Genomic DNA, 25,695 nt, shown 5'->3' on the forward strand with positions numbered 1-25,695 from the left:
CCGCAGCGCCACCTCGTGGCCGTGAGGAGGGACCGTGCCCCCATCAGCACCCAAACCCCTCGTCTTCCCCGGGCAGGGCTGAGGCGTGGGGACACCAGGTGACAAGCGTGTTCCCTCTTCCCTGTACCCCCCACCCCGACTCCCTTCAGGCAGCATCCGCACTCTGGAGGGGGCCCGCTGGGTTGAATTCTCCCGTTCGCTGTCAGCCCTAGACCCACTCCAAAGAGACAGGACGAGCAAGTACAAAGCACAGTGTTTACTAAAGGCACAAAGTGAGGGGTCGGAGGGCAGCTGCTCTTCCGGCAGTGACCCCTCCCGCTTCTGGCAGCCCCCGCGCTCACACCACCTGGTGGAGAGCTGTTAGCACCAAAGTGGGGGTGCCCACCTGTGGGAGAGCCGAGGACCAGGCTGCGGGGTGGACCTCCTGCCATCTGAGTCCCAAAAAGGCAGGCCTGAGCACCCCCAGGACCAGTTGCCTCAGATGAGGAGCTTCCCGAACCCCTCAAGCATGTCCTTCACTGGTAATGAGGGGCTCGGGCTCAGAAGACAGGGCATCTCCACCAGGCCCTCTTCTCACCTCTAGAACACCCTGCCCCTCCCTGCCCCACGATTCCATCTCCGGGAGAGGGACTGAAGGCCTCTTCCCACTGCGCCAGTCAGGAGGGCTGCCCTGGGGGTGCTTCTCCTGACCCCACAGGCTGCCAGACAGGCACTAAGTCCAAACAGGGGCCAACGGGGAGGAGGGAGGCAGGGCAGGTGGCTACTTCACACACAGTGCAGCCTGAAGGGTGGGAGGGAGGTGCCCCCGGCCCTCCCAGCCCCCAGGCCGGCCCCTGTTCCCTGGCACAGGGGCAGCCAGGGTCACAGCACATCGCCCTCCTCCATGCTGAAGCTGCTCCGGCGGCTGCTGGCCTTGGAGGCCTCGGGGGACATGGTGGACAGAAGTGGATCAGAGGCCAGCGGTAGCAGTGAGTCGTCCAGGAGCATGAGGTCCAGATCCTTCTTAGACAGGCTGGGGAATGGGGAGCCATGCCCCGGCGCCAGGGGTTCGGGGTAGCCCGGGGGACCCTCGTCCTCCCTGCCCCCAAAGCTCAGGCTGTGGCTGAAGTCCAGGTGATGGAATGGGGACGGTGGCTGGGTGGGCAGGGGCAGCGGGGCTTGCGGGGGCAGAGCTGGCAGTGGCTCAGGGTCAGGGACCTCAGCCCCCAGCATCAGGGCCTCCCCTGGGCCCTCTTCGCTAGGCAGCTCCTGCTTCACCACCTGCTGGGCCAGCTCAGCCATGTTCATGCCGGACGGGGAGGTGGTAGGGAGGCCGTGCACTCGAGCCTGCATCTCCAGCTCCTGCAGGGGAGCAGACAGAAGGCTGGGGAACACACCTATGGGCACCAGCCACCAGGACCCCTCCCCTGGGCCTCTATCACAGCACTTGCCCCTGCCGTACGGCACCCAAGACCCAAAGTGTTTCCGCTGGAAGAAAGCATAGGGTAGCTCTAGAGTCTAGACCAGTGTTTTTTCAGACTATAAGTCGTAACTCATTAGTGGGTTGTGAAGCCACTGTAGTGAGTCTTGACCAGCTTTCTATTTTTTTAATTGAAATTGACTTGTCTAGACTAGACTAGAATAGAAATTATTAGAATGCATTGCATCTATTAAGGACGAGCGGAGCGTTACTTCATGAAACTGATTTTTCACTTTGTGCCTGTGTGTGCTAGATTTTAATGTAAATCGTATCATCTACCATAAGAAAGAGAAACAGGGTGCAGTCCAATCGCCCTTTGTGTAAAGGGCCAGCCTCAGGTCTAAAGAGGACAAGAGGCCCTCAGCTCAGAGCCAGGACTAGAAGTCTCAGTTCCAGCTGGTAGGGCTGACTCTACCAAGCTCCTGGTTCTTTAGGTTGGCCCTGTGGAGATTCCTAGTGCCACCCACCAAATGATTCCAGCTCTCTACCTTCCAGGCACATGATAGGTTTGCATTTTCCTGCCTCTTGAGGTTAGAGTACTTGTAGAGTGTGCTTGCATTGGCCAAGCCCATTGAACAGAAGTGACATGTGGCACCTTAAGAGTGACAATGGCTTTAAGAGCCAGCTCTAGATGTGCCATCAGAGAGCTGGGTCCCAGCAGCGTGGGTGCCAGAATGAGGGCCTCACAGAACAGAGCCTCCAGCTGATATGTGTTGCTTAAAGATGCTGAGGATTGTTTGTTACCAAAACAAAACATCCTAACTGATACATCCTCCTTCCTAATGGGCATCATTCCTGTGTCTCCAACTTCAGAAGTACAAGTACTGCCCCGTGGGGCCAGGAGCCAGGTTAAGGGTCAGAGTTACCAAAGAAGTCCAAGTTCAGGACCAGACCTGGATACGGAGCCAGAGCTGCTTGTTGGTCATCTCCAGGCGGCGAGAGTGGTTCTCCAGCTCCCTGGACTTTTGCAGGTCCTTCTGCATCCTCCGGATGTAATCCACAGAGGCCTTGAGGATGGTGCCCTTGTTCCAGCGCACGTCCCTGCAGCAGCAGGCCAGGCAAATTAGAGGTGCATGCTCAGAAGAGTGGCCAAATCCTTGCTACTGCTCTGGTTGCAGAGCTTATGTGGCCTGTCCCAGTCTTACCCAGCAACCCCAGACCTGGAGGTGGCGGTGGCTGATCTCAGTTTGCACAGAATGGGCCCTCCCTGGTGACTTCTGTTGCCACTGCCCACCTCATTAATGTCATGAAACCAGGCAATTCAGAGCAGCCTCCTTCCCAAGACTACCAAGACTCCAGCCCAGCCTACCATGGATTCTCAATCCTCCTGCCCCTCAAACAACTGTCTTTTTTTTTTTTTTTTTTTTTTGAGATGGAGTCTCGTTCTGTTGCCCAGGCTGGAATGCAGTGCAGTAGCGAGATCTCGGCTCACTGCTACCTCCACCTCCTGAGTTCAATCAATTCTCCTGTCTCAGCCTCCCGAGTAGCTGGCACTGTAGGCACACACCACTGTGCCCAGCTAATTTTTGTATTTTTAGTAGAGATGGGGTTTCACCATGTTGGCCAGGCTGGTCTTGAACTCATGACCTCAAGTGATCTGCCTGCCTCAGCTTCCCAAAGTGCTGGGATTACAGGCGTGAGCCCGGCCTCTTGTCTGCCAGCCCAATGGCCTTAAGAAAACTTTCTCAGCATGACTGCTTCTCCAAGAAGCCTCCCTTGACCTCAGCCTCACTTCCAGGACAGAAACTCATCTGTCTTGAGCTTTCCTGATTCTTTCCTGATTTGGGAGAGGGAGAGATCTTTTCTCAAATAGATGACCTTCTAGAAGGAATTCTCCTCCCATCCTAGTAAATAGCATGGGGCTAAGGGCAGATAATACTTGTCAGCTGCTGCCCACCCAGACCCATCACCCTCCCCCTCAGAAACCTGCTCACAGGTCATTGGCCTTGGGGATCAGCATTCCCAACTCCTTGATGCGGTCATTGATGTTGAACCTTCGTCTCCTTTCAACTAAAGGTAACAGATTCCAGAAGGAGCAATTAGAGGGATGGGGACCCCCCACCCCATGGGGAGAAGTACCCAGCCCAGGGAGGGGTGCTTCAGGGCAACCTGCAGCTTAGATTTAGTTCTTCCAGGAAGTAAGAGGTGACCAACAGATTGGGATTTCTACAGGAATTAGGGGGTCCAGGGCAAAGGCCAGACACAATTAAGAGCACTGAAAGGTAGAATCAGCCATGGTGATGCTCGTAGCACAGCAAAGCTGCCTGGGGTAGGACTCTTCCCTGCTACACAGAACTCTGATGCCCCAGGTTCCATGCCTTAACCCAGAAAACAACCTGATAAACTGGGGGTTTCATGAATATCCTTTACAGGAATTCTTCCTACCCACTCCTAAAGAGGCCTAGTGGAAAGACAGCACTAAGAGTCCCAGGCACCACTGAGCGACAGCAATGGGAGGGCTTAAGCCATCTGCAAGTGAATTGGCCTTGAGCAGGGAAGCCTTCCACCAGTGCAGGTCAGGGAGTGGCTTTTTAGCCAGCCCAGGTGAGAACGAGGAAGAGGGAGGCAGGGAGAGGGGCGGGGCAGGACTCACTTAAGTTGTGATTGTCTTTCTTCTGCCGCTCCTTGGCCAGGGCCCTGCTCTCAGCATCTGGAGGCCAAAAGAGAAGGAGAGAGGAGCTGGGAGGGAGGGAGAAAAGGAGGGAGGAGTCGGGTATTCAAAGGCACAGGGGTAGAGGGAGGCAGTACCTGTGAGCTCTCGCTTCTGGGTCAGGTCCGCAGGGCAGGAGCTGCTGGTGACGCCCACCAGGGAGGCTGTGACCTGGGGGTCGCTGCTGTACACATTCAGGTGGCTGCTGGACAGGGGTAGCTATGGGGTAGGGGGTGAGGGAGACCCATGAGTATCCCCCTCTCCACGGGGAGCCCCCTCTAGGGCCTATCATCCCAGGAGCAGTCCTTCCTGGGGACACCTGGAGTGTCAAAATTCACCTTGGACCCTTTCACCCAGCAATTCAACCTGAAGGTCTGCAGAGTCCAGAGCTATTATAAGATGTAGTCCCTGCCCTCAAGGAGCCCCTGGCCTAGAGTGTCTGAGAGAGTGATCCAACCAATAATATGTGATAGGATTAGGCCCCAGGCATTATGGAAGCCCTAGAGCAGGTCATCTAATCAATTCTAGAGTTTCCAGACGGTTTCCTGGAGGGTGTGGAACTCTGAGTCTTGAGCAGAGATGTGAGGCAAGGCACTCCGGGCAGCCACCAGGGCACAAGCAGACAGGGCAGCTTGGCAGAGCACAATTCCAGCAGCTCAAGGGCAGAAGTGGTGGGGGTGGAGGTGCTGTAGGCAGGGCAGATGTATCTGGATCCCCAGTACAGTGTTTGACTTGCAAAGATACTGGAATTTTGGAATGGGCAGCCAAGGGAAGTTTAAGCAGGAGTCTTGACAGGGAGAGATCTGAGCTCTGGAAAGATCTGCCACAGAAACATGCAGAACAAATCACAGGCCCAGACACCCCACAGTGTACACAGGAACTACTAAAGGGACCAATCACTTGCATCCTCCCTCCCTCCTCAGCCCTCACTGCCCCTGCTAGCTGTAGGTTTGGACCCAACCAGTCCCGGCCAGCTCCTACTAAGCCACTCAGCGATGTCACCAGGGCAGTGGGGACAGAGGATTGACTCCCCACCACAGGAACTGGGGACATTCCCTTGGTGGCATGGGCTGGGGCCAGGATCAGGGTGAAAGGCTCATGCCCAAAGGCAGGAGTAAGTAGCTGAGGTTCAGGAGCTCCAAAGAAAAGTGGGTGGGAGGGGCGCTGGCAATCCCACCTGCTCAGCGTACACACCTGCCACCTTTGTAGAGAGCTTGCCCTCAATTTCTTCCCTCATCTAATCTTCCCACAATCCTGTGGGTAGAGAGCATCACCCCCATTTTGCAGCTGAGAAAACTGGGGTTTAGTATGCTTGAGGGATTTCCTAAGGTCACAGCAAAAGCCAGAAGCCAGGCTTCTTGACTCCAAGCCCAGCACCTCCCCACCTGCTACCCCACCTCTGCCAGGAGACGCAGGAAGCTGCCAGAGGGAGTGTTCCTGTGGTTGGGGACAAGGCCAGCCCCAGATCACTTGCCCTATGGAGTAAGAGACACAGACAGGCTTTTGCCTGTTGGGCCCTGGGTTTGGTAAAGGAGGGGAGGCCCAGGTCCCCAAAGGAGCTCATTAGTTCCACACCTTCCTATAGACACACTGCCCCTCCACCCATGCAGTGCTCTCCCTGCCTCCCTCTGCCCCTTCGCCAACCTGGAAAGCTCCCCCCACAGGCCCGCTCCGTGTCCCCAGCCCCTTCTCCCCTCTGAAGCCCCATGGTGCACAGAGGCTGAGGCACATCCTTCTTGCTTCATAATTCCTCTTGGCCCCGGCCCTTGTCACATTATTTAGTGAAAATGACTCATCTCTACAGAAACATGCCAGCTCTGCCCAGTGAGAACCCTGTCTCCACTCTCTCCAGGCTCAGAGCCACGGTGGGTGCCCCCCTCCCTAGAACCCTTGCACACCCACCCCACCCTAGCCAGGAGTACCGTGTTGGGCATCTGCATTTCAGGATTGATGTAGCCAAGGACATCGTCCAGACGCATAATGTTGTCAATGACATCATCCAACTGGAAAAGAGAAAAGTCCATCTGGGGAGGGCCCACCACGAGGTGGGCAGGGGAAAGAGGCATTGGGACAACCACTGACCTGGAAGGACCTTGGAGCCCACCTCACCCAACCTACTTATCTGGGGAAAGAGGAAATAGGCCCAGAGAAGAGATGAGCTGTCCAGGTCCCACTGGCCCAACATGAAGCTACGGTTCTTGCCAAGGAGCCTACCTGCCCAGGGAGCTTCCTTGATCTCACTTCTGTCTCTGGCTTGGGGAGTGTGCTGGGCTTTCCTGGATAAGTCTTCTGTTTCTCCCTAGCAGAGCTTTCTTTTTTTCTTTCTTTTTTTTTTTTTTTCGAGAAGGAGTCTCACTCTGTCGCCCAGGCTGAAGTGCAGTGGCTCAATCTCAGCTCACTGCAACTTCCGCCTTCCCGATTCAAGTGATTCTCCTGCCTCAGCCTCCCAAGTAGCTGGGATTACAGGCGTGCACCACCACGCCCAGCTGATTTTTGTATTTTAGTAGAGATAGGGTTTCACTATGTTGGCCAGGCTGTTCTCAAACTCCTGACCTCAAGTGATCTGCCTGCCTCAGCCTCCCAAAGTGCTGGGATTACAGGCGTGAGCCACGGCACCTGACTTCCTAGCAGAGCTTTTGAAAGTAAGGATGGCGTTTCCTCTGTGAGGCTCCCTGAGGGCAGGGCTGTGTCTTCCCCCCTGAGATTGGGGCTCCCTGAGAAGGGCTCTGTCCCCACCTCAGACTGAGTCTCCCTGAAGGTGGCACCCCTGCCTCTGCCATTAGACTGGGAGTCTCAGAAGCACAGCAGTGGGCACGAGCTCTGCAAGCAGCATGGCCACTGGCCAGCTCCTCACTCACCTCCCTCTCAGGGTTGGAGCCAATGTGCAGCATGGCCATGGGGCTATTGGGAGCACTGTTGCCAGCGGAGGAGGACAGCACGTGTCCAGCTCGCACCCCTGGGGAGGCGGCTGGTGGGGGTTTCGGAGAGCCCTGGGCTGGGCTGATGTGGGCAGCAAACTTGTTCCCATAGGTCTCGGACAGGTACTCCCGCACCTTCTGATGCTGCGACTGCTGCAGATGGTAGGATGTGGGATTCTCCAGGTAGGACTGCACCTGGGAGGCGGAAAAGGCAAGGGCTCTAGGGGAGGCTGGGACTAGTGGGGACAGGGTGGGCGGCAGGCCAGCACAGGCCCTACCTTCAACACCTCCCCAGGCACAGGTGGTGGCGACTGGAAGTGGACGGGGGTATTGATGGCCGGGGTGGGCGGCCCTCCGAGCTGCTGCTGTTGCTGCTGCTGCTGCTGCATGTAATGCATGACAGCCTGCTGCTGCATGCGCTCCCGCTGCTCCTCCTGCTGTGCCTGCTCCCGCATGAGCTGCATGCGCAACCCTATGCGTGATGCCATGGTGGCTGCCGGCGCTGGCTCCCTGTGGACGAGAAGGGGCGGCAGGTATATGAGGCACGTGTCCTCCTCAAAGCACAGGGGCTGGCAGGCGGAGGCCAGAATGACTGGGACCGCATCCATTTTAGAGGGGAAGACACCGAGCCCTGAGAGGGGAAGAGATTTGCCCAAGGTCGCTGAGCAAGCGGGTGACAGCTGAGACATGAATCCAAGTTTCCTGGTTCCTGGACCAAAACTGAAGGTTCTGTCTTCTTCACTCATTGCAGTTGGTAAATCCCAAACTCTAAGAGTCAACTTCCACTCCTCTCTGTGTCACGCCCACATCCTGATCCTGTTAGATCCGACCTCATATCCATCCTCCTTTGCTGCCACAAGGTGGGCCCAGCCTATCCTCGGTCTTACCTGGAATCCCGCAGGAGCAGCCCAGTGTTCAGACTGCCTCCTCTGGCTTGCCCTAGGACGTTCTACTGGCAACTCAGTAGAGCAACTCATTTAACTCCTGTTAAATCCTAAGTCAGATCCTGTCTTCCCCTCTGCTCACAACTCCCCATGGTTCCCACCTTCCTCAGGGGAAAAGCTAAAGTCCTTACCATGACTGGAAAGGCCCCCTAGGATCTGGCCCACCTTGTGTTCCCCTTTGACCCCATCTGCCAGCTCTCCCTCTTGTTTTATCTGCTCCGGCTACATCCTCCAGGCACTTTGAAATCCCTGAAACATCCCAGGCATGCCCCCACCTCAGGACCTTTGCACTTGCTGTTCCCTCTGCCTGGAATGCTCTCCCCCCAGATGACATCATGGGTCACTCCTTCACCTCCTCCAAGGCTCAAATGTTACCTTACAGAGACCTTCTAGGACCACCCTATTAAAATTACAAAGCCCTCCACCACCACTCCCTATGCCCCTTCCCTTTTGTTTTTATTTTCCTCCATATCACTTATCACCATCTTAAATACGACGCATTTTTGCCTAGCTATTTCATTCATTGTCTGTCTCTTTCTTACTGGGAATGCAAACTTCCCTGAGGGCAGGCATTTTCTGTCTTTTTCACTGCTATACCATGGGACTCTGGCTCAGGACCTGGGACATGGCATATGCTGAATGCATGTGTGAAGAAATGTATCTTATTTGTGAGCCAGGCAATGGGGATATAACTGCAGTTCCTGAGCTCATGGAGCCTACAGTGTAATAAAGAGAAGGGCAAGTCCACAGGCTTAGGAGGGCCTGTATGGGGAGGGCCACTTCCAGGCACCTGGCACTGCCAGAGCCCAGAGAGGACTTCCCACCAGCACATCAGCCCTAATCTTCTACAGGTCTCAGTGGGACAGGTGTGACTTAAGCCCCCCAGCCCAGTCTGGAAGGAAAGACAGGGAAGAATGAGTCCTACAGCTTGACCCACTCTGTCCCTAGCTCATTGACTGACCCTAGGTAAGTGACCCTGGGTAAGTCCCCTCCCCCTCTGAGCCTCCATCTCTCCATGCACAAAATGAAAGGGTTGGACCCAGTAATTTCTAAGGTCCTCCCCAGCTGAGACAGGCTGAGACTCTGAGAGGTGCAGGGCTCCTGAGTGTGTCCAGACCCCATGAAGGTCCTGGAGGGTCCCATCTTGGGGATATTGCAAGAGGCAGTATGACTTTGTGGTTGAGCAAGGACCTTTGAACTGAGAAAATATGGGCTTGAATTCTAGTTCTGCCACTTCTTTGCTGTGTGACCTTGGGCAAGTCACTTAACCTCTCTGAGAGTCAATTTCTCATTAGTAAACAGTCTCTGCTTCAGAAGATTGGAGCACTATATGAAATTAATAGGTCTTGCACAGTATGTAGCACCTGGGAGGCTGAGTGCATGAGACATGGATGGGCACATGACTGGCAGGCGAACTGACAGTGTGGACCAGAAGCCAGAGCTGTGTCTCAAGCTCCTAACAATGAGGCCCAGACCTCAGGGGGTGGCAAAGGGAAGCAACAAAGGCTGACATGTTCTGGCTAATGCCAGACACTGGACTTAGTCAGCATTAGCAAAAAGAACTGGCAAATATTCAGTGAAAATCACCAGATAATAGAAATAAGAATAACTCGAATTTATTTGAGCATTTACTGTATGTCAGGCAATGTTCCAGACTTCTTCACCTGGAAGAGCCCTATGAAGTAGTTCTGCATATTACTTTCCTTTTATAGATAAGGAGAAACAGAAGCACAGGAGATTAAGTGTCTTTCAGCAGCGAAAGGGACAGAGCTGGAACCCAGCCCCAGGCAGCATGGCCTCTGAGCCCATGCTGGGGAGGAGAGGGTCTCCACACAGAGCAGGGAGGAAGCTTATTGCAGGCTGCCTGGCTGCCAGGCCCAGGAATGGAGCCCATGCCACCTGACTGCCAGCCAGGGCTCCTCCCACCACCACTGTGCCTTCCCGACAAGGTAGGAAGGCAGGCAGTGGCCCTCACCCCACCCTCCTTCCTTCTCTGCCCCTCTACACCATGAATCAGTAAAGGGGCTGTCTCAGCTCCTTGGGTCTCCCCACCCAGCTCCCAACGGGGCAGTCCCCAGAAAGAAAGGAGCAGATGCCCACCACTCCCTTCCCATCCTGCAGCAGGAACACAGCTGCAGCCTCCACCCATGCCTTTGCCCACTCCCTTCCTATGCTGCTACAGAGGGTTATCCCTGTCTTTGTACCCCCACTGCCCACCACACGCACACTAGCCCTACAGATCTCATAGGCTCTGACCCCAGCCCAACCCACCCCCTCGCAGCTGTACCCCCTACACACCCACCCACACGGCACTGGCTCACCCCCCCCACCCTTGGGGACAATCTGACTTCAGTTGGCCCTGGTGGGGGTGTGGGCACCGGGCCTGGCAGTGCCAGCCGGCACAGGGAGGGCTAGGGGAGAACGATCCCCTTGTTTCTCTGACAAAGAGCTGAGCGTCTGGCCTGGCCTCGCCTGGACTGGAGCTGGCTTTGCTATGAGGAGAGCCTGGGCTGGACCCTGCCTCTCACTGGCTGGGCCAGCCTCAGTTCCCTCATCCGCATAATGGACTTGGGAATCCCTGCCCCACCGCCCCCTGCCAGAATCTGGGTGAGCCTCCTGGGAGAGGCCATTGGAGAAGTGGACACAGCGAGGTGTCTGTGCATCAGTGGGTGTCAGTAGCCTTAGCTACTGTCCCCTGACAGAGGCTGGCAGGGTAGTGAGGCTCCCCAACCCCACCGCTGGAGCTGTCACACCCACAAAGCTTGTCCTCCAGTGAAGCTCCAGCCCTCTCCCCTGGCCCTGGTTGCCAGCCTGGGTTGCTGAGTGTGGTGTAGGTGGGATGGGTATGGGGTAAGGGAGGGACCTGAGGGGATCAGAGAGCGATGGGTGTGGTCCAGGACATGCTAATCCCCCCACCCTTAGCCTCCAAGCACGCCTACTCACTCTAAAATCCTGAGGGTCCACTCACAGCCTCCCCTGACACCCAGTCTGGCCAGGAAGAACTAAGAGGATGGACGTGGGGAGAACCAAAATGTCCCAGGCCCCTCCCACCATCTGGCCCTTCAGACCCACCATGCCTGGAAAGGGTCCACTGTGCGCAGGTTCAGTAACACTGGGGGCCTGGAGTGCCTACTGCATGTAGACACCAGGGATGGGGCATTTCCCTGGAGAGCCTTCTCCCCTGCCCCTCCCAGGTAACACCCTCCTCCTGAGAGGAAGGGTTTGATGCCCCCAGAGAATCCCTGCCTCTCCCCAGTCACATGGCTGCCCCCATCAACACCCCCAGGACCCTCCAGCTGCCTCCTGCTGCTGTCCACCCACAGCCTCTCAGCTGACTCTGCCTCAAAGCCCAGACTGGGTTCCAGCTTAGTCATGTCCAAAATGAGTTCTGTAATCCCACAGGCTCACTGCCCCTACTGGCTAGGCGACTTCAGAAAGCTACTTCACCTCTCTGTGCTTTGCTGTCTTCCTCTGTAAAACGCAGCACCTGCTAATCACAGCACCTGCCTTTTGGGGCCATTGGGAGGATTCAAGGTAAGTGTGTGGCAGTCGCTTCATAACCAGGGATCCCGGTCTCCTCTGGTCAGGCCAGAGCTGGTTTCATCCAGCCTGTGTGTGGGCCTTGCCTGTCAGTCATTTACACCTTAGTATGAACCAGTCTTGTCAGAGCCGTACCTGAGGGAAGATGTGGACACAGGGAGGAGAAAGACAGGGAGAAATCACTGGTCTCCATGACAGAGGCAATGAGAAAGAGGAGCCCAGAATAGGAAAGTCTCAGACATAGGAAAGAAGATATCAAAGATACAGCATTGGGTGGAAAAGGTAACCTGCAGAATAAAATGCACAGCTTGAGCCCATGAAGCATGAAATGGTATATGTGTAGACAACAGGAAGATCAGAGTACCAACCGCTAAATGCTTCGTGAATGACTGCCATGGGTCAGGGCTGGTCAATGTGCTTTTCCTAATGTTAATTCTGTTTTTTCTTCCCAACAACCCAATGAGCTGAGTACTAGTATTATCCCCATTTTTCCTGGAGGAAACAGAGGCACAGAGAGGTGAAGGAACTCACTCAAGGTTACACAGCTGATTAAGTAGCAGAATGGAGATTTGATCCAGGCAGGCTGGCTCACAGCCCCCACTCTTTAACTACTATTCTGGGCTCTCCCAGCACCCCAAACTGTTCAGAGTTGTTACCGCTGGGGAGGGGAGTGGGAAGGGGTGATGGAGGGGGAGGGATAAAGAGGGATTTTTATAGTTCTTCGTTCCACTGGAGAAGCACTCAGCTCTTACAGTGGGAATATGTGCGACTTGTGTGATTCTGTTAACAGGAGAAAGGAAGCACAGCAGCTTCTGGGGGTTTATGGGGGGGCCCAACCTGCTTTCAGGGCTTCCAGTCATGTCCAAAGGTGGGTCGCCAAGGGGAAGGAATCCCCCCAGCTCCACCCGGGCTGGCCCAAGCCCTGCCCTGCTCGGTGCAGTGGTCATTAGGCCAGCCGCGGTCCCTGGGTAAGGACACCGAGTGGCCAGCAGAGGCACAGAGCCAGGGCCAGCAGCCACCAAGCATTTGGAGCTGGAGGGCCAGGGCCCCACTCAGTTTCTACCACAGCCCCAGACAAGGGCTTCTGAGGGGAGTACCATCTTCATGCAGTGCCCTCAAACTATTGTCAGCTGACGCCAGTCCATTCAGCGGCTTGTGAGGCCTGAACTGCCTTGGGGATTTTTCTGCCCTCTAAATGATCCTTTAAAACTTGGAGCAGGAAGCTGAAAACACACTCCATGACCCGTGGACCCCCTCCTATGCATGCCCAACAGAAAAGCATCCACGTGTTCACCAAAGCACATATACTAGAATGTTTGTGTATATAGGAACCAAAACTGGAAACCACCCAAATGTCCATTAAAGAAAGATAGATAAAGAAGTGGTGGGCCAGGCATGGTGGCTCACGCCTGTAATCCCAGCACTTTGGGAGGCTGAGGCGGGCAGATCACTTGAGGTCAGGAGTTCGAAGCCAGCCTGGCCAACGTGGTGAAACCCCATCTCTATTAAAAAATACAAAAATTAGCCGGGCGTGGTGGTGTGCACCTGTAGTCCCAGCTACTCAGGAGGCTGAGACAGAAGAATCACTTGAACCCGGGAGGCAGAGGTTGCAGTGAGCCGAGATCATGCCACTGCACTCTAGCCTGGGTGACAGAGTGAGACTCCATCTCAAAAAAATAAATAAATAAAATAAATTGAAGTGGTGGTACATCCATACAATCAAATGCTACAAAGCAATGACAGCAAATGCACTGTTGTTACACATGACATAGATGACTCTCGCAGACATAATGTTAAAGAAAGAAGCCACGCACAAAAGCGTATACAGCATGCTCTGCGTATATGAGTTCAAAAAAACGCAACATTAATCTACTATGTTAGAACTCAGGATCCTAATTACCCTTGGGGGAGTGCCTGGGAGGGGACACAAGATGGCTTGGTGGGTAAGAGGATTAGGAAAGTTCTGTAATTTGATATGGGTGTTGGTGCCATGAGAGTGTCATATTTACAATAATTTGTACAGCTGCTCCCTTACAATTTATAATTTTCTGTATGTGTGTTGTATTCTCATTTTAAAATCACATAAGAATGAGGGCAGACCAGCCTGGCACGGTGGCTCATGCCTGTAATCCCAGCACTTTGGCAGGCCGAGGCAGCCAGATCACTTGAGGTCAGGAGTTCAAGACCAGCCTCGGCAACACGGTGAAACCCTGTCTCTACTAAAAATACAAAAATTAGCCAGGTGTGGTGGCACATGCCTGTAGGCCCAGCTGCTTGGGAGGCTGAGGCAGGAGAATTGCTTGAACCCGGGAGGCAGAGGTTGCAGTGAGCTGAGATCACACCATTGCACTCCAGCCTGGGCAACAAGAGTGAAACTCCATCTCAAAAAAAAAAAAAAGAATGAGGGCAGACGTTAAATAGTTTAAAAGAAGAGTTAGGGAAACTACCTTCACCAACACCACTCCTTCTCCAACCCCCCCCCCCCTTCCCCAAGTGTGTCTATGACTTTAAAATGCCTTTGGTACCAGGCACCTTCAACACAACTGCCAGAGCATACCTTGGTACAACCTCTTTGGAAAAGCAATTTGGCAATATATGTCAAAGCCTTGAAAAATATTCACCAGTCCAAGGAAGTAATCATAGATGCAGAAAAGGATGTTGTGCATAAAGATGCACTTCACATTATACAGAAAAAAGTCAAAACTAACCTCAATGTCCAGTTATAGGATAGTTAAATAAATTACAGTGTGTCCCTCCTGATGGACTGCTATACTTACAATAAATAACATGAGGATATGTCAGGTGACAAAATGTAGGATGTAGGGGGAAATTGTATATAAAATCTGATCATCACAATGTAAAAATATGTATAGAAAAACCTCTTGGGAGGAAATATATAAAATTATTACTGACTTCTTTGGATGATGTAACCATAAGTATTTTGTGTGGTTTTAAAAGCCTTTTGGAATGTTATTCTTTCTCTAGAATGAAGATGTATATCTTTCTAATTGAAAAAAATATTTTATGCTAACAGCTAATGCTCATAGAATGCTTACTGTGTGCTAGGTACTGTTCAAAGCACCTTATGTAATTATCATAATTATTTCATGATATGAGTGACGTGGGTACCATTATTGTCCCCATTCAAGGAATGAGGAAACACAGGCCCAGAGAGGTGGTCACTTGCTGAAGGTCACAGAGCTAATGAGTGGCAAGGCTGGACCCTGGCAGTCTGGCTGCACCGCCCCAACCCTGGGGCTGGGAGTTTGGCCTCAGTCCTGCATTCAGGGTGAGGGCGGCCACGTTTTGTTTTAGGAATTCTCACTGAAGAAGCCTCCCTCCGATCAAAGAGTTTCAGCAGCTGATCTCGTTCATCCAGCCCAGGAGCCAGAGGGTGTCCGGGATGATGGAACAGTCTGGAATCCCCAAACACAGGCAGAAAAAAAAATTCTACCCTTCCTCAAAGAGCAGAGATAGTTTCCTGTGTTCCCAGAAAAACATATGTCTGGCGGCTGAAACAACAAAGTGTGCAAGCCCAGAGGCTGGGAGGCCTGTTTAAGCCATTGATGACGCTCTGCACCTCTGTGGTCGGAAGAAGTTTTCTTCTGATTCAGTCTGTTACACTCTCAGTCGTGGGGGAGCTGCCTGGTCAGTCCTGGGGAAAGAAACTGACCGCTAAACAAAAGCTTCCTGAACAGGTGCGAGATTCCTGGAGGCAAAGGAAGGGCTTTGTGGCCTCCTAGGAACCTTTCAGCCTAGGGAAGGGAAGAGAGAAAAAAATACCAAACTTGGGATTTTTTCTCAGCCCCCTCTGGCAGAGGAGGCAGCAGAGGAAGTCCTGATGAACTAGGAAACAGAACAAGGACATCACATAATCCTCATGGACAAAGCCATTCCAAATTACGGAGGTGGTCATGAGTCACTGTAGGGCCTGGGGAGGGGGCATCAGATGGCCCAGACCCAAACAGGGTGAGGGGTGGAAAGGTATCCTACGACTCCCAGGAGCCAGCAGTCCTGCCCATATGATGCTGTGGGAAAGGCCAAGTGCTTGGGTTCAAGTCTTAGCCTTGGGCTGGACTCAATTGTCTGGGCATGGCCTCAGTCTCCCCATCAGTCAAGCAGGGCTTGCCAGCTGGGGCCACGTCTACCTCAGAGCAGTTGTGCTCTAAGTGAGGAGGCTGGGTGTGAAAGTTGTCTGCAGGTGTGAATTTGTGGGCAGAGGGGAGGTGTCACCATTCTGGTCACTGTTCAATGTTGCTCCATCCAGGCCCACTGGGGGCATCCCTGCATAAGTTCCTTTGGGGAAAGTGTCCCATCCATTCACCCATTCATTCACACATACACACACACACACACCATCTGAAAGCCCAGACTGGGGCAGAGCAGCCTAGTGGTAACCCCAGCCTCAGTCTCTCCTTACTAGATAGGGGCAGGAAGGCCTCAGGCCAGCTTTTCCTATTACCAGGAGCCCTCTGTTTCCTCTCCAAAAGCATTGGGTCTTTTAAGATTTTCTTTTCCAGAGCTTGTATATCATGTCATTCACTGCAGGAGATGAGAGAGGCAGGTGAGCAATAACAATGTCCACTCCTTTGGGTTCTAAGGGATAAGTAGTCGGAGTGTTTACCACAGTTCCTGGCACACTGGAGATACTTCATAATATAGCCTTTTATTATATTAGCTGGCAACTTTCGATACAGAAACATAGCAAACCCAAGACACCTGGTAAGTGTGCACTGTTTGATTGAAAGGTCCTTGATATCAGAAGCAGAAATGAGGTCAATGGGACACGCACATGCTTTTAACAGTTTTAATGCCATGTTTTGGTCTTTTTCCCTTTTAGTGAAGTGTAACTTATCCTAGCAAAATGCATAGATTTGTAGTGTACAGCTCAATGAATTTTTACAGGTGTGTGGCCTTGTGTAATCACTGTTTAGATCAAGATGGAGAATGTCACTATCACCCTGGAAGGTTCCCTCCGGGACCCTGTCCTGCATCACCATGGCTGAGTGCTATGGTCTTCAACAGCACACAAAGGCTGTCATGCAGGATGTGGTCTTCAGTATATTTCATGAAATGGAACCGCTCTGCCAAGTGGGGACACTTACTGAGGACTGACCAACCTCTATTTGTGATGAATAAAGATCAAGAAACAAAGAGGCCGGGCGCGGTGGCTCACGCCTGTAATCCCAGCACTTTGGGAGGCTGAGGCGGGCGGATCACAAGGTCAGGAGATGGAGACCATCCTGGCTAACACGGTGAAACCCCGTCTCTACTAAAAATACAAAAAATTAGCCGGGCGTGGTGGCGGGCGCCTGTAGTCCCAGCTACTCAAGAGGCTGAGGCAGGAGAATGGCGTGAACCCGGGAGGCGGAGCTTGCAGTGAGCCGAGATCTCGCCACTGCACTCCAGCCTGGGCGACAGAGCGAGACTCCGTCTCAAAAAAAAAAGATCAAGAAACAAAGAATGAATTACATGAGGAAGCAGAGGCTCCAAAAGGGAGATCTGCACAATGTGCTTCAGTGGCAGCAGAGCAAGACCCCAGGATGCGTTCTGCACCGCCTCTCCCAGACCCCCTGCAGGAATGCGCTGCGGGAGACTGCAGGGCTGGGGGCAGGGGGCAGTCAGGGGCTTGTTTTTAAATCTCTGAGCACCAGCAGGAGGTGGGGAGGAGGGAAAGGAAGGAGAGAAGAGAGGAAGGGCGGTCACACAAGCTCCTGGCCCACTTAATGGCCTCCTGTTCCCACAGCTCAGGCCCATCAGCCCCAAGTTTCAGCTCACATCCCACAGGAAAGGGTGGGAACTGGCGCCTCCTGGCTGGTCAGACTGTTGGCCCGGGACAACAGGGGGAGCAGCTTCAAAGGCCATTGCAGACCAGGGAGTCGCCCTGTCCTGTCCCACTGGGACCAGCTGGGCCCTGGCAAAGAAGACTGCCACTGGGCATGGCAGGACAGGGACGAGGGACATGTAGCTAATAGGAACACGAAAGGAGAAACTAGAAAAGGATTCCACCCCTGTGATATGCACGGACCGGCCTAGCCACCCATGTGGACCCTCTGTCTCTCCGTGTCTGCTTCTCTCTCTTTCTCTCTCCTCTCTCACACACATGCACGCACACATGCACACATGTCCATGTGCACACACGTGTAGCCGCATCCCTCAGCTGCCGCTTGCAGTCTAAGGATCCCCTTAGCAGGCAGCCACCTTTCTCCTGGGTTGGGGAGTGGTGGGACTGAACCCCCACCCCTTGTGCCCCTGCACCCGCCTCCTGGGCACTCCATCTACTCCAGCCTCCTGCCTGTGTCTGCCATGCTTTGTTCTCTAGTTGTTTCCTTGCCACCTACCAGTCTCCTCAGCTACAAGGAAGTTTCAGAGAAATCACTTTTCTTCTTCAGAACCTCCACACCATCCCACCCATCAGACTTTCCAGAAAGAGAGGCACGGCCCTCAAAGGCTGCTGGTCCAGTGACCCCCACACACTCAGTTATCACCCACTTGGCAAACGCTCCGAGTCCCTCCCACATTGCACTGCGCAAGGGGCCTCTGTTCAATCACATTCATCCCCACAAACACTTGATGGGATAAACAGCAACACCAGCAGGATAGGAAACCGAGACTCAGAAAGGTTAAGTAGGCCGGGCGCAGTGGCTCATGCCTGTAATCCCAGCACTTTGGGAGGCTGAGGCAGGTGGATCACTTGAGGTCAGGAGTTCGAGACCAGCCTGGCCAACATGGTGAAACCCTGTCTCTACTAAAAATACAAAAATTAGCCAGGCGTGGTGGCACATGCCTGTAGTCCCAGCTACTTGGGAGGCTGAGGCAGGAGAATGGCTTGAACTCAGGAGGCAGAGGTTGTAATGAGCTGAGATCGCACCACTGCACTCCAGCCTGGGCGACAGAGCAAGGCTCCGTCTCAAAAAAAAAAGAAAAAAAAAAAAGAAAGATTAAGCAGCTTGTCAGAAGTCACACTGCAAGAACACAGTGAAGTGGGGGTTCAAGCCCAGGTCTCTCAGGTATGTGATCACCACCAGCTCCAGCCCAGGAGAGGAAACCTGGGGCCCATAGGAAAGGTCTCCCCATGTAGATGGCTTGTTGTCCCCTGCACTCCCAGTCCTGCGCCCCCCTCATCCCATGTCACCCTCAGTGAATCCTACAGAGGTTCCCCAGAGAGGCCTGCATGCTCCTCAGCCCTCCCAGACCCCACCCACAGATACTTTTTGCTAAATAGCCAAGACATCCATGCCCAGGAGGCTCAGAGGGTGACAAATCTGAATCTCGCTGAGACAGTTAGCCCACCCGAGAGCCTGGGTTGGAGGGGGCGGAAGGGGAGGCTATATGAGTTGGTCAGACAGAAATGTGATTCCAGGGATCAGAGATCTGGCACCAGACCATAGTGAGGTGAGGGTGGTAAGGGTTGGGGGAGGAGTGGGACTCAGCCATAGATGGCTCCTAGGACAGGAAAGGGGCCTGAGGGCGACAGACGGGTTTAGAGACTGAAACTCCACTTGCCGCAAGTACCCTCTGGCCCACCCCAGCGAACCTGCTCATGTCCCCTGCAGGAAAGATCAGCTAAAGTTTTCATGGATGCTACGTCAGCCTATGTGGTCAATGAGGTCCCTCCCCAGGGAAGATGAGGCCTAAGACTCTATCTGATTGGTCAGTTCATGCCATTGTGGACTTGGGGCCCACAAGCTCTGACTCTCTGAGATGAGTCTGTTTTGCAAGGACTGTCTCAGCCTCCACAGGCCCAGCACAAAAGCCTACCTAAGGCCAGAGTGGGACTGGAAGACCTGCATCGGTATGCACCACCCAGCTGCGTGACCTTGGGCAAGTCCTGTCCCCCTCTCTGGGCCTCAAGACCCTCACGAATAACATGCAGAGGCTGTGTGGGACCTCTCATAGGCTCCCCGCCGCCTGCCTGGTGTGCTGATGGTTCTGGCAGCATGGACGTGTGGAGGGCTGGTCTGGTGGAATCGGCCTGCAGGGCTGGGAGGGGAAGGGCCAGGCACCGGTTTCACTGTCCCATGTGCTGGCTGCCCTGGCATTGGGGAGCTCCCTCTCCAGAGCCATGGCAGCCTTAGGATCCAGCCTTTGCTTTTCCATCTCCTCAGGAGAAAAGAATCCACACTCCAGCATCTTCTGCTAGCTGCCAGCTGCTTAGGGCAGGGAAGGCTCGTTGACTCCAAGTGTGAGAAGAGGCAGGCACAACGAGCACAGCCGGGCACACAGCGGGCATGCAGAGCAGCTTCTGGCTCCTGGTCCCAAACCCAGCCGCAGGCCCAGGACCCCCTGCATCTGTCCTGAGTTCTAATAATGGCTCTCAGGGTCCCAGTGCCTAAGCCACCCCCGCCTCAGCCCTCCCTGCCCCAGGCCCAAAGTCCTCAGAGCACTCCAACCCCACCAGTGCCTGGCTCCTGCCCCTGCTCCTGGGGCTGCTCCTCCTCCATCATCTGCTGCCCCAGCCTCCCCAGCCTCCCTGTGGCTGGTCTGCTGTAAAGAACGACTCCCTGGCTTTGTTTTTAAGAGTCGAACCTGCTTCTGAGTACTTTGGAAACGACCACTGTACAACTGAAGTAGTCAGGTCTTCCTAAACAAAAGAAGACAGTGAAGAGGGGAATGGAGGAAGAAAGGACAAAAACACCTATAAGCATAGACGATTGCATTAAATTCACAGAAGGTGGCCTGTTTTCTCTCAGGTGCAAACCAAGAGGCATTAGTACTATGCACACTGAGTGTGTACTCTGCACCAGGCACTGTTCTGCATTGATATGTGTTACCGATTTAATCCTCACCACAGCTCCATCCACCATGATGGAGGCGTTCACATATCCCCTGTTTTACAGAGGGGGCAACTGAGTCACAGAGAGGCTGAAAACTTGCCTGAGGTCACACAGTTGGTAGGTAGCGGAACTGGGGCGCCTGGTCTCCCCACAGTGTGCTGGGTGCCCCTGTGGAGAGTCTGTCTGGAAAGTGCCAGAGGAGGCAGGTAGGGGGTCTTGAGCCCATTAGTGAAGGGGCTCTTGGCTAAGCAGGTGGGTGCAGGACACCAGCCTCCCCTCAGCTCTTGTTTCCTCTAGAACTACTCCCATTCAACCCTCCCTCCCCTCAAGATATCCTTTCCACCCAAAACCACCCAGGACTACCCTTGCAGTTCCCCAACAGAGCCTCTGACCCCGCCTCCACCTCCACCGCGTCATCTGTCCTGAGTCCGCCCTCTGGAAGACAGCCGGGCTTAGTGGATCACGAATATGCTCTGGACCCTGACAGACCAGAATTCAAATCTGGCTTTGCCATTTGTCAGCTTTGTGACTGGAGGCAGGTGCTTAACCTCTCAGAGCCTCAGTTTCCCCATCTGTACAACAGGATGGCGGTAATGCCACCTTCCTCAGAGTCAGTGAGGGGGTAAATGGAACTGAAATATGTGATGTGCCTAGCACCTTGGAGGTGGTCTGTGAGTACTAGCTCCCTGCCTGGGTGACCACCAGCCATCTGGCTGGACAGTGAGGGCCTTAGATGGGAGAGGGCCTCTGAAGGCATTGCACGCCCTGTTTGCTGGTTAGAAACAGGCTCTCAGGCTCTGCCCAGACCCACTGAGTCAGAATCTGCATTTTAACAAACTGCCCTGGGAGATGTGTGGGCACATTAAAGAAACTTTACTTGTTGCCTTCTGGGGACTTAGTTCCAAGCATGAAAATTGGTGGCGGGTGGGAGAACACAGCAGGGAAGCACAGGCCCCTGGTGGAAGCACAGAGCTATTTTAAAGGACAGGCAGGGCCCTTCTGAGCCCCACAGGGAAATTAAGCAGCCTGATTCTCAGGCCCAAGAGCCAAGGTGGAGGCCAGAATGCAAGGCTGCAGGTGGGCTCTGGCTCGCTGGGTGCTGGGGCTCTGGCCCGTGCAGGAGGGGAAAACAATCCAGGTCTATGGGGAAACAGCTTCAAAGCCGAGATGGTTACCAGTGGAAAAGCAACCCAGACAGACCATATGAGACACACCCATTCATGCAGACACACCTCTCACACATAAGCCACTGTCCACACATACACACTCACCAGCACACACACACCGCACCAGGACTTGCCTGCCTGCCCAAAGAGCGGCTCCAGAAGAGAGCAGACAACCTTTGGGACAGTGTGTGCCTGGGCCTGTGTGCTCCGCAGGAGGCCTGGGAGTGCGGAGGCTCCCACAGCAGGTCTAGGAGCCCACTCTCTCCTCCACACGGCTCTGCCTCTGCCTCCCACCTGCCTAAACCCCAGCTCCATCTGAACAATGAGAAACCTACGTCCTGCTCACCTGAGGTTGGCAAGGACCCAAATTTTAATTGGTCACCTGCCTGCTGACTCCCCTCTCCCCCAGTACACCAACATCCTCCTCACCAGGTTGCTGGGGGGTAATCAGCAGAGTGGAGCTCTGACTTCAGGGTTCCCTGAGAGGCAGCCATACCACAAGGCCTGTGCCCACTCCCATGTACACTCACACGGGACAGCTGTAAAGTCCACCCTCTTCCCAACGACACAGCTTCTGAAGGGCCAGGGACCCTCATCCACCCTGTCCATGAAGAGGTGACAGCTCTCAACTCCACACCCATTTTCAGCTCAGAAACACACCCACTGACCTCTTTCACCACCGCAGGCTGGACCTCTTCCACCACCACAGGGCCCCCCAGACTCAGATGGGCTCCAAAGAAACCCTAAATCATGGGGCCAGAATCCCAAGCAGGCCTAGGATGTCCAAAAAAGAACCATCAACTAGGGAGGGTCAGTCTGGTCGCAGCAGGGTGTGTGATTTCATGGGTTCTGGAAAGGCCCTCGGCCCCAAAATATCTTCCCTCTGGGTCCGGAAATCCCTCCCAACCCTCAGATTCACTGCCGGGAGAGGCTCCCACCTGAAGCTCTCGTCAGCTCACACCCCTGGGAGAGGCAGCTGACAGCTGGCCTGAGAGCGGCCAAAGATGGGCGGGGCAGAGTGGGTGCCAGGCCTGGTGACCGTCATCTCACCAGGGCCGCCCTGCCCACAAGTTCCCACCAGGAGAGGGTGCTCTTCCTCCCCAACCCCAGAGCGCGGGTCCCCAGAATCCAGCACCTCTGGCCAGGGAGAGGGGCCTAGCAAGGACAGGGGCCTCAGCATGGCCTTCCACGTCCATGCCAGGGGAAACCAAGGCCTGCCCCAACTGTCCCCTTGAGGAAGCTGAAGTGCCAGACAGCTGGAGGGGATGGGAGCCCTGAGAGCAGGGAGGTGGGGGGCAGAAGGGGGAATTAACCAGGTTCCAAAATAGCACAGTTGGTTCTGCCTCACTTCACCCTGTGCAGTGTCTGGCAGCTTCTGCTTTCGATCTGAGTCACGCCTGGTGGGGGCAGGACGGGGCAGCCAGTGCTGGCAGAGGCCACTAGACAGCACAGGCAGTGGCCCAGGAACTCAGTGGGGGCTCTTCTCCTCTCACAACACACACCTACACCCACCCCCAACCACCCTTACACCCCCCCACCCCCATCCTGCCCAAGAGTTGGGGTTCTGGGAAGAGCTAACAGGGGCCCACCCCAGGATTCCCAAATGCTGTCAGCTGCCCTAGACCCAGAATTCAGCTTTGCTCCTGCCCTGTCCATGTGTGCTCCGGCTGGCATTCCCACCCCATCTCTGCCAGGGAGCCAGAGGAGGAGACCTGACCTGGAAGCCACCATCTCCCCTCGACAGAGGAGAAATGGCCTCCTATGGCAACATTCCAACAGCCCACCAAGTCACCCACCCACCGGATGGAGTGAGTGAGCTGTCCCCCAACCTGCCCCCATCTCCCCCTGCCCACACCCAGGTATGAAAGGAACAGGAAGCAAAATTCACACACACACACTTCCAGCCCTTTTCCTGTCCTTAAACACCATAAGAAGCACTCTGCCTTTACCAGGACAGAGCGAGGAGTGGGGTGTGTTGAACTCTGCATGTGATGGGGTCGGGGGAGGAGCATCGGGAAGTCTGCTCTCTCATCATCATTCTCTTCCACTCATCTGGGCTCCGTGCCCTCCTGCCTGCCCAGCCCCAAGGCTCGGAGCTGCTCTGCTTTCCCCCATAGAGTTGAGACTCAGGCAGCAGCTGCCTTACACCTTCTCCCTGGACCCAAGATGCTTGAGCTCAAACCTGAGACATAAACCCCACCTTCCAATGCCTGAACCGATCCGCTCTGTTCTCCTCCCAACAACACACCTGCCTGGAGTGAGTGCAGCCACCTTCCTATCCAAGTGGCGGAGTGGGGAGATGATAGACTCGGGCTGCCATGGCTGGGCCTGCCCACAGGGTAGGGAATGGCACAAGCAGACACACTCCTACCCCTGCCACCCCAGCACACGCACCCAGAGCAGACCTGGTTTGGAAATGAAACATCAAGGGGAAAGGCTGGGGCTGGTGGCTGGAGGAAGAAGTCAGAGGGGCTGTGACTTGGCGTGCCTGCCTGTGGCCCAGGACCACGTCTCCAGCGGGAGCACACCGCCAGGCCCAGCCCCTGCCCCATCCCCATCTCCTGCCCTTCCCCTAGCTCCCACCCCAGAAGGCCTTACCTACACGCCACTTCCCTCTTTTAATTCTTCCCATTCCCTCAGCCCTATAGGGTGCGAGACCTGTAGCCTGAAGCTGGGAGGGCTGGGGATGGGAACAGGTGGAGCCCAGGGGAAGAAGGCTGCTCTCCAAGAAGCAGACATGACAGAGCCTGTGCCAGGGCAAACAGGTATGCCACTGCACGAAATTACTCCCCCACCAAAATGTCCCTGAATTGCATCCTGTTCCTGACAGAGACACAGAGGGAGGCTACTAGGAGGCTCAGTTCCCGGCTGACTAAAAGGCAGCCACGTGGCAGCCATGGGGCTAGGGGAAGAGGCAGAGGCAGTGACAGAAAGGAAAAGGAAGTCAGAAAAACCACTACAATCACAGCCTCAGGATGCTAGAGTTGGGAGGGAAGTGGAAGACGGCTCTAGGCTCTGTGGCGCCCAGCACGTCTGTACCTCCCTCTAGGAGAGGATGCCATGCCACAGGGGCATTGCTGGCCTTGCACAAGGCCTGGGATGGGCGAGCCAGTGTCTGGCACATGGCAGGCGCCTCAGTCGCACAGGTCACTTTCCTCTGCTGTGAGTGCCTGGAGGCATCCTGACAGCTTCCTCTTTTTGTCCATGGCACCTTGTAGATGCTCCCTAAGTATCTGTGAAACACAGTGAGCGTGGAACTGGTGACTGGGGAAGGGTCTGCCTGGGGAAGCCTCTTGGACATAGAAAGGGAGATGTGGGAAGAGGGCTTGGCAGACCCCCAGGGCTGGGCTTGATGAGGTGGCAAAAGCTATCAGGGCCCCAGCCACATGCTCTGGGCCCTCACGATGTCAAAAGTGCCCACCTGAAGATTTCCAGGTGCCAGCACCTGAATTGGTGCCTGAACCAATGAAGTTAGCTCCCTCCCTTCCCCCCCACCTCTTAGCCAAAGACACCTATCACTTGACTGGGGAACTCTAAAGCATATTCTGCAGAGGCCTCCAATGGCAGTGAGCCTCAGATGCCCACAGTCACCTTGCTCCTTCACACACATTTTATCAGCTTCTTTCCCTTCCTGTCTCATGAATCCTACTCTACCACTGGTGCTCCCTGGGGGAGCCTCCCAAATAAACTATTTGCACTCATATCCTTGCCTCACCCAATGGGCCCTGAGGAGGCAGTTATGACCTGATACTGAACAGCTAACTCTAAAGCTTAGAAATAGGGGCCAATAAAAGGGTCAGAGTAATGCAAGCTAGCCCACCCTACAGGGAAGGAGAGAGGCAGGTGTGAGCTAGGGGAAGACCAGTCACTGGGGAGACTGGTCAAGCTGGATGCAATGGCCAAATGTGTACTTGGAACTTCCCCACTTGGCGGAAGGTTAAGACTGCCCTCAGAAGGAGAGCTGGGATGGTAGAGAGAAGAAAACAGGACTTGCCAGAGTTGCAAGTTGCATGGAGAAGAAACCTCCATATCGGGGGTAGTGATGGCAACATTAGGTTGCTGGTAGCAAATGCCAATAGGACTAGAAGCCCAGCATTGCCTTCTGCCCCCAGGCTGCTCCTAGGATAGAGCTATAGAGCTCCAGCATTCCAGAACCTTGGCATGCCCGTTCATTCAATAACACAGCTATTATGTTCCACACTTAGAACTAGGCACTGGTGACACCAACAGAGGCCATTTGA

The 25,695-nt window shown here is 54.5% G+C and overlaps 1 protein-coding gene across 6 annotated transcripts in view; it reads right to left on the minus strand.

Moving 5' to 3' along the window:
• Nucleotides 1-241: 241 nt before the first annotated feature.
• Nucleotides 242-25,695, minus strand: part of TFEB (transcription factor EB) — a 51,774-nt gene continuing 26,320 nt past the window's right edge. For 5 of the 6 annotated variants that reach the window (XM_019030027.4, XM_055389605.2, XM_063707600.1 and 2 more), the window contains 8 exons: nt 7,306-7,537; nt 6,968-7,222; nt 6,032-6,112; nt 4,208-4,328; nt 4,053-4,109; nt 3,394-3,469; nt 2,353-2,500; nt 242-1,341 (listed from right to left, as the gene is read on the minus strand). In XM_019030027.4, the coding sequence (XP_018885572.1) occupies nt 862-1,341; nt 2,353-2,500; nt 3,394-3,469; nt 4,053-4,109; nt 4,208-4,328; nt 6,032-6,112; nt 6,968-7,222; nt 7,306-7,515 (1,428 nt within the window). In that variant the 5' untranslated portion in view covers nt 7,516-7,537 and the 3' untranslated portion in view covers nt 242-861. Of the gene's footprint in view, nt 1,342-2,352; nt 2,501-3,393; nt 3,470-4,052; nt 4,110-4,207; nt 4,329-6,031; nt 6,113-6,967; nt 7,223-7,305; nt 7,538-22,122; nt 22,488-25,695 lie in introns of those variants that run through there. The other variant, XM_063707602.1, reaches the window with a different exon arrangement.

The sequence above is a fragment of the Gorilla gorilla genome, chromosome 5 (genome assembly GCF_029281585.2).
Source record: "Gorilla gorilla gorilla isolate KB3781 chromosome 5, NHGRI_mGorGor1-v2.1_pri, whole genome shotgun sequence".
Classification (NCBI taxonomy): Eukaryota; Metazoa; Chordata; class Mammalia; order Primates; family Hominidae; genus Gorilla; species Gorilla gorilla.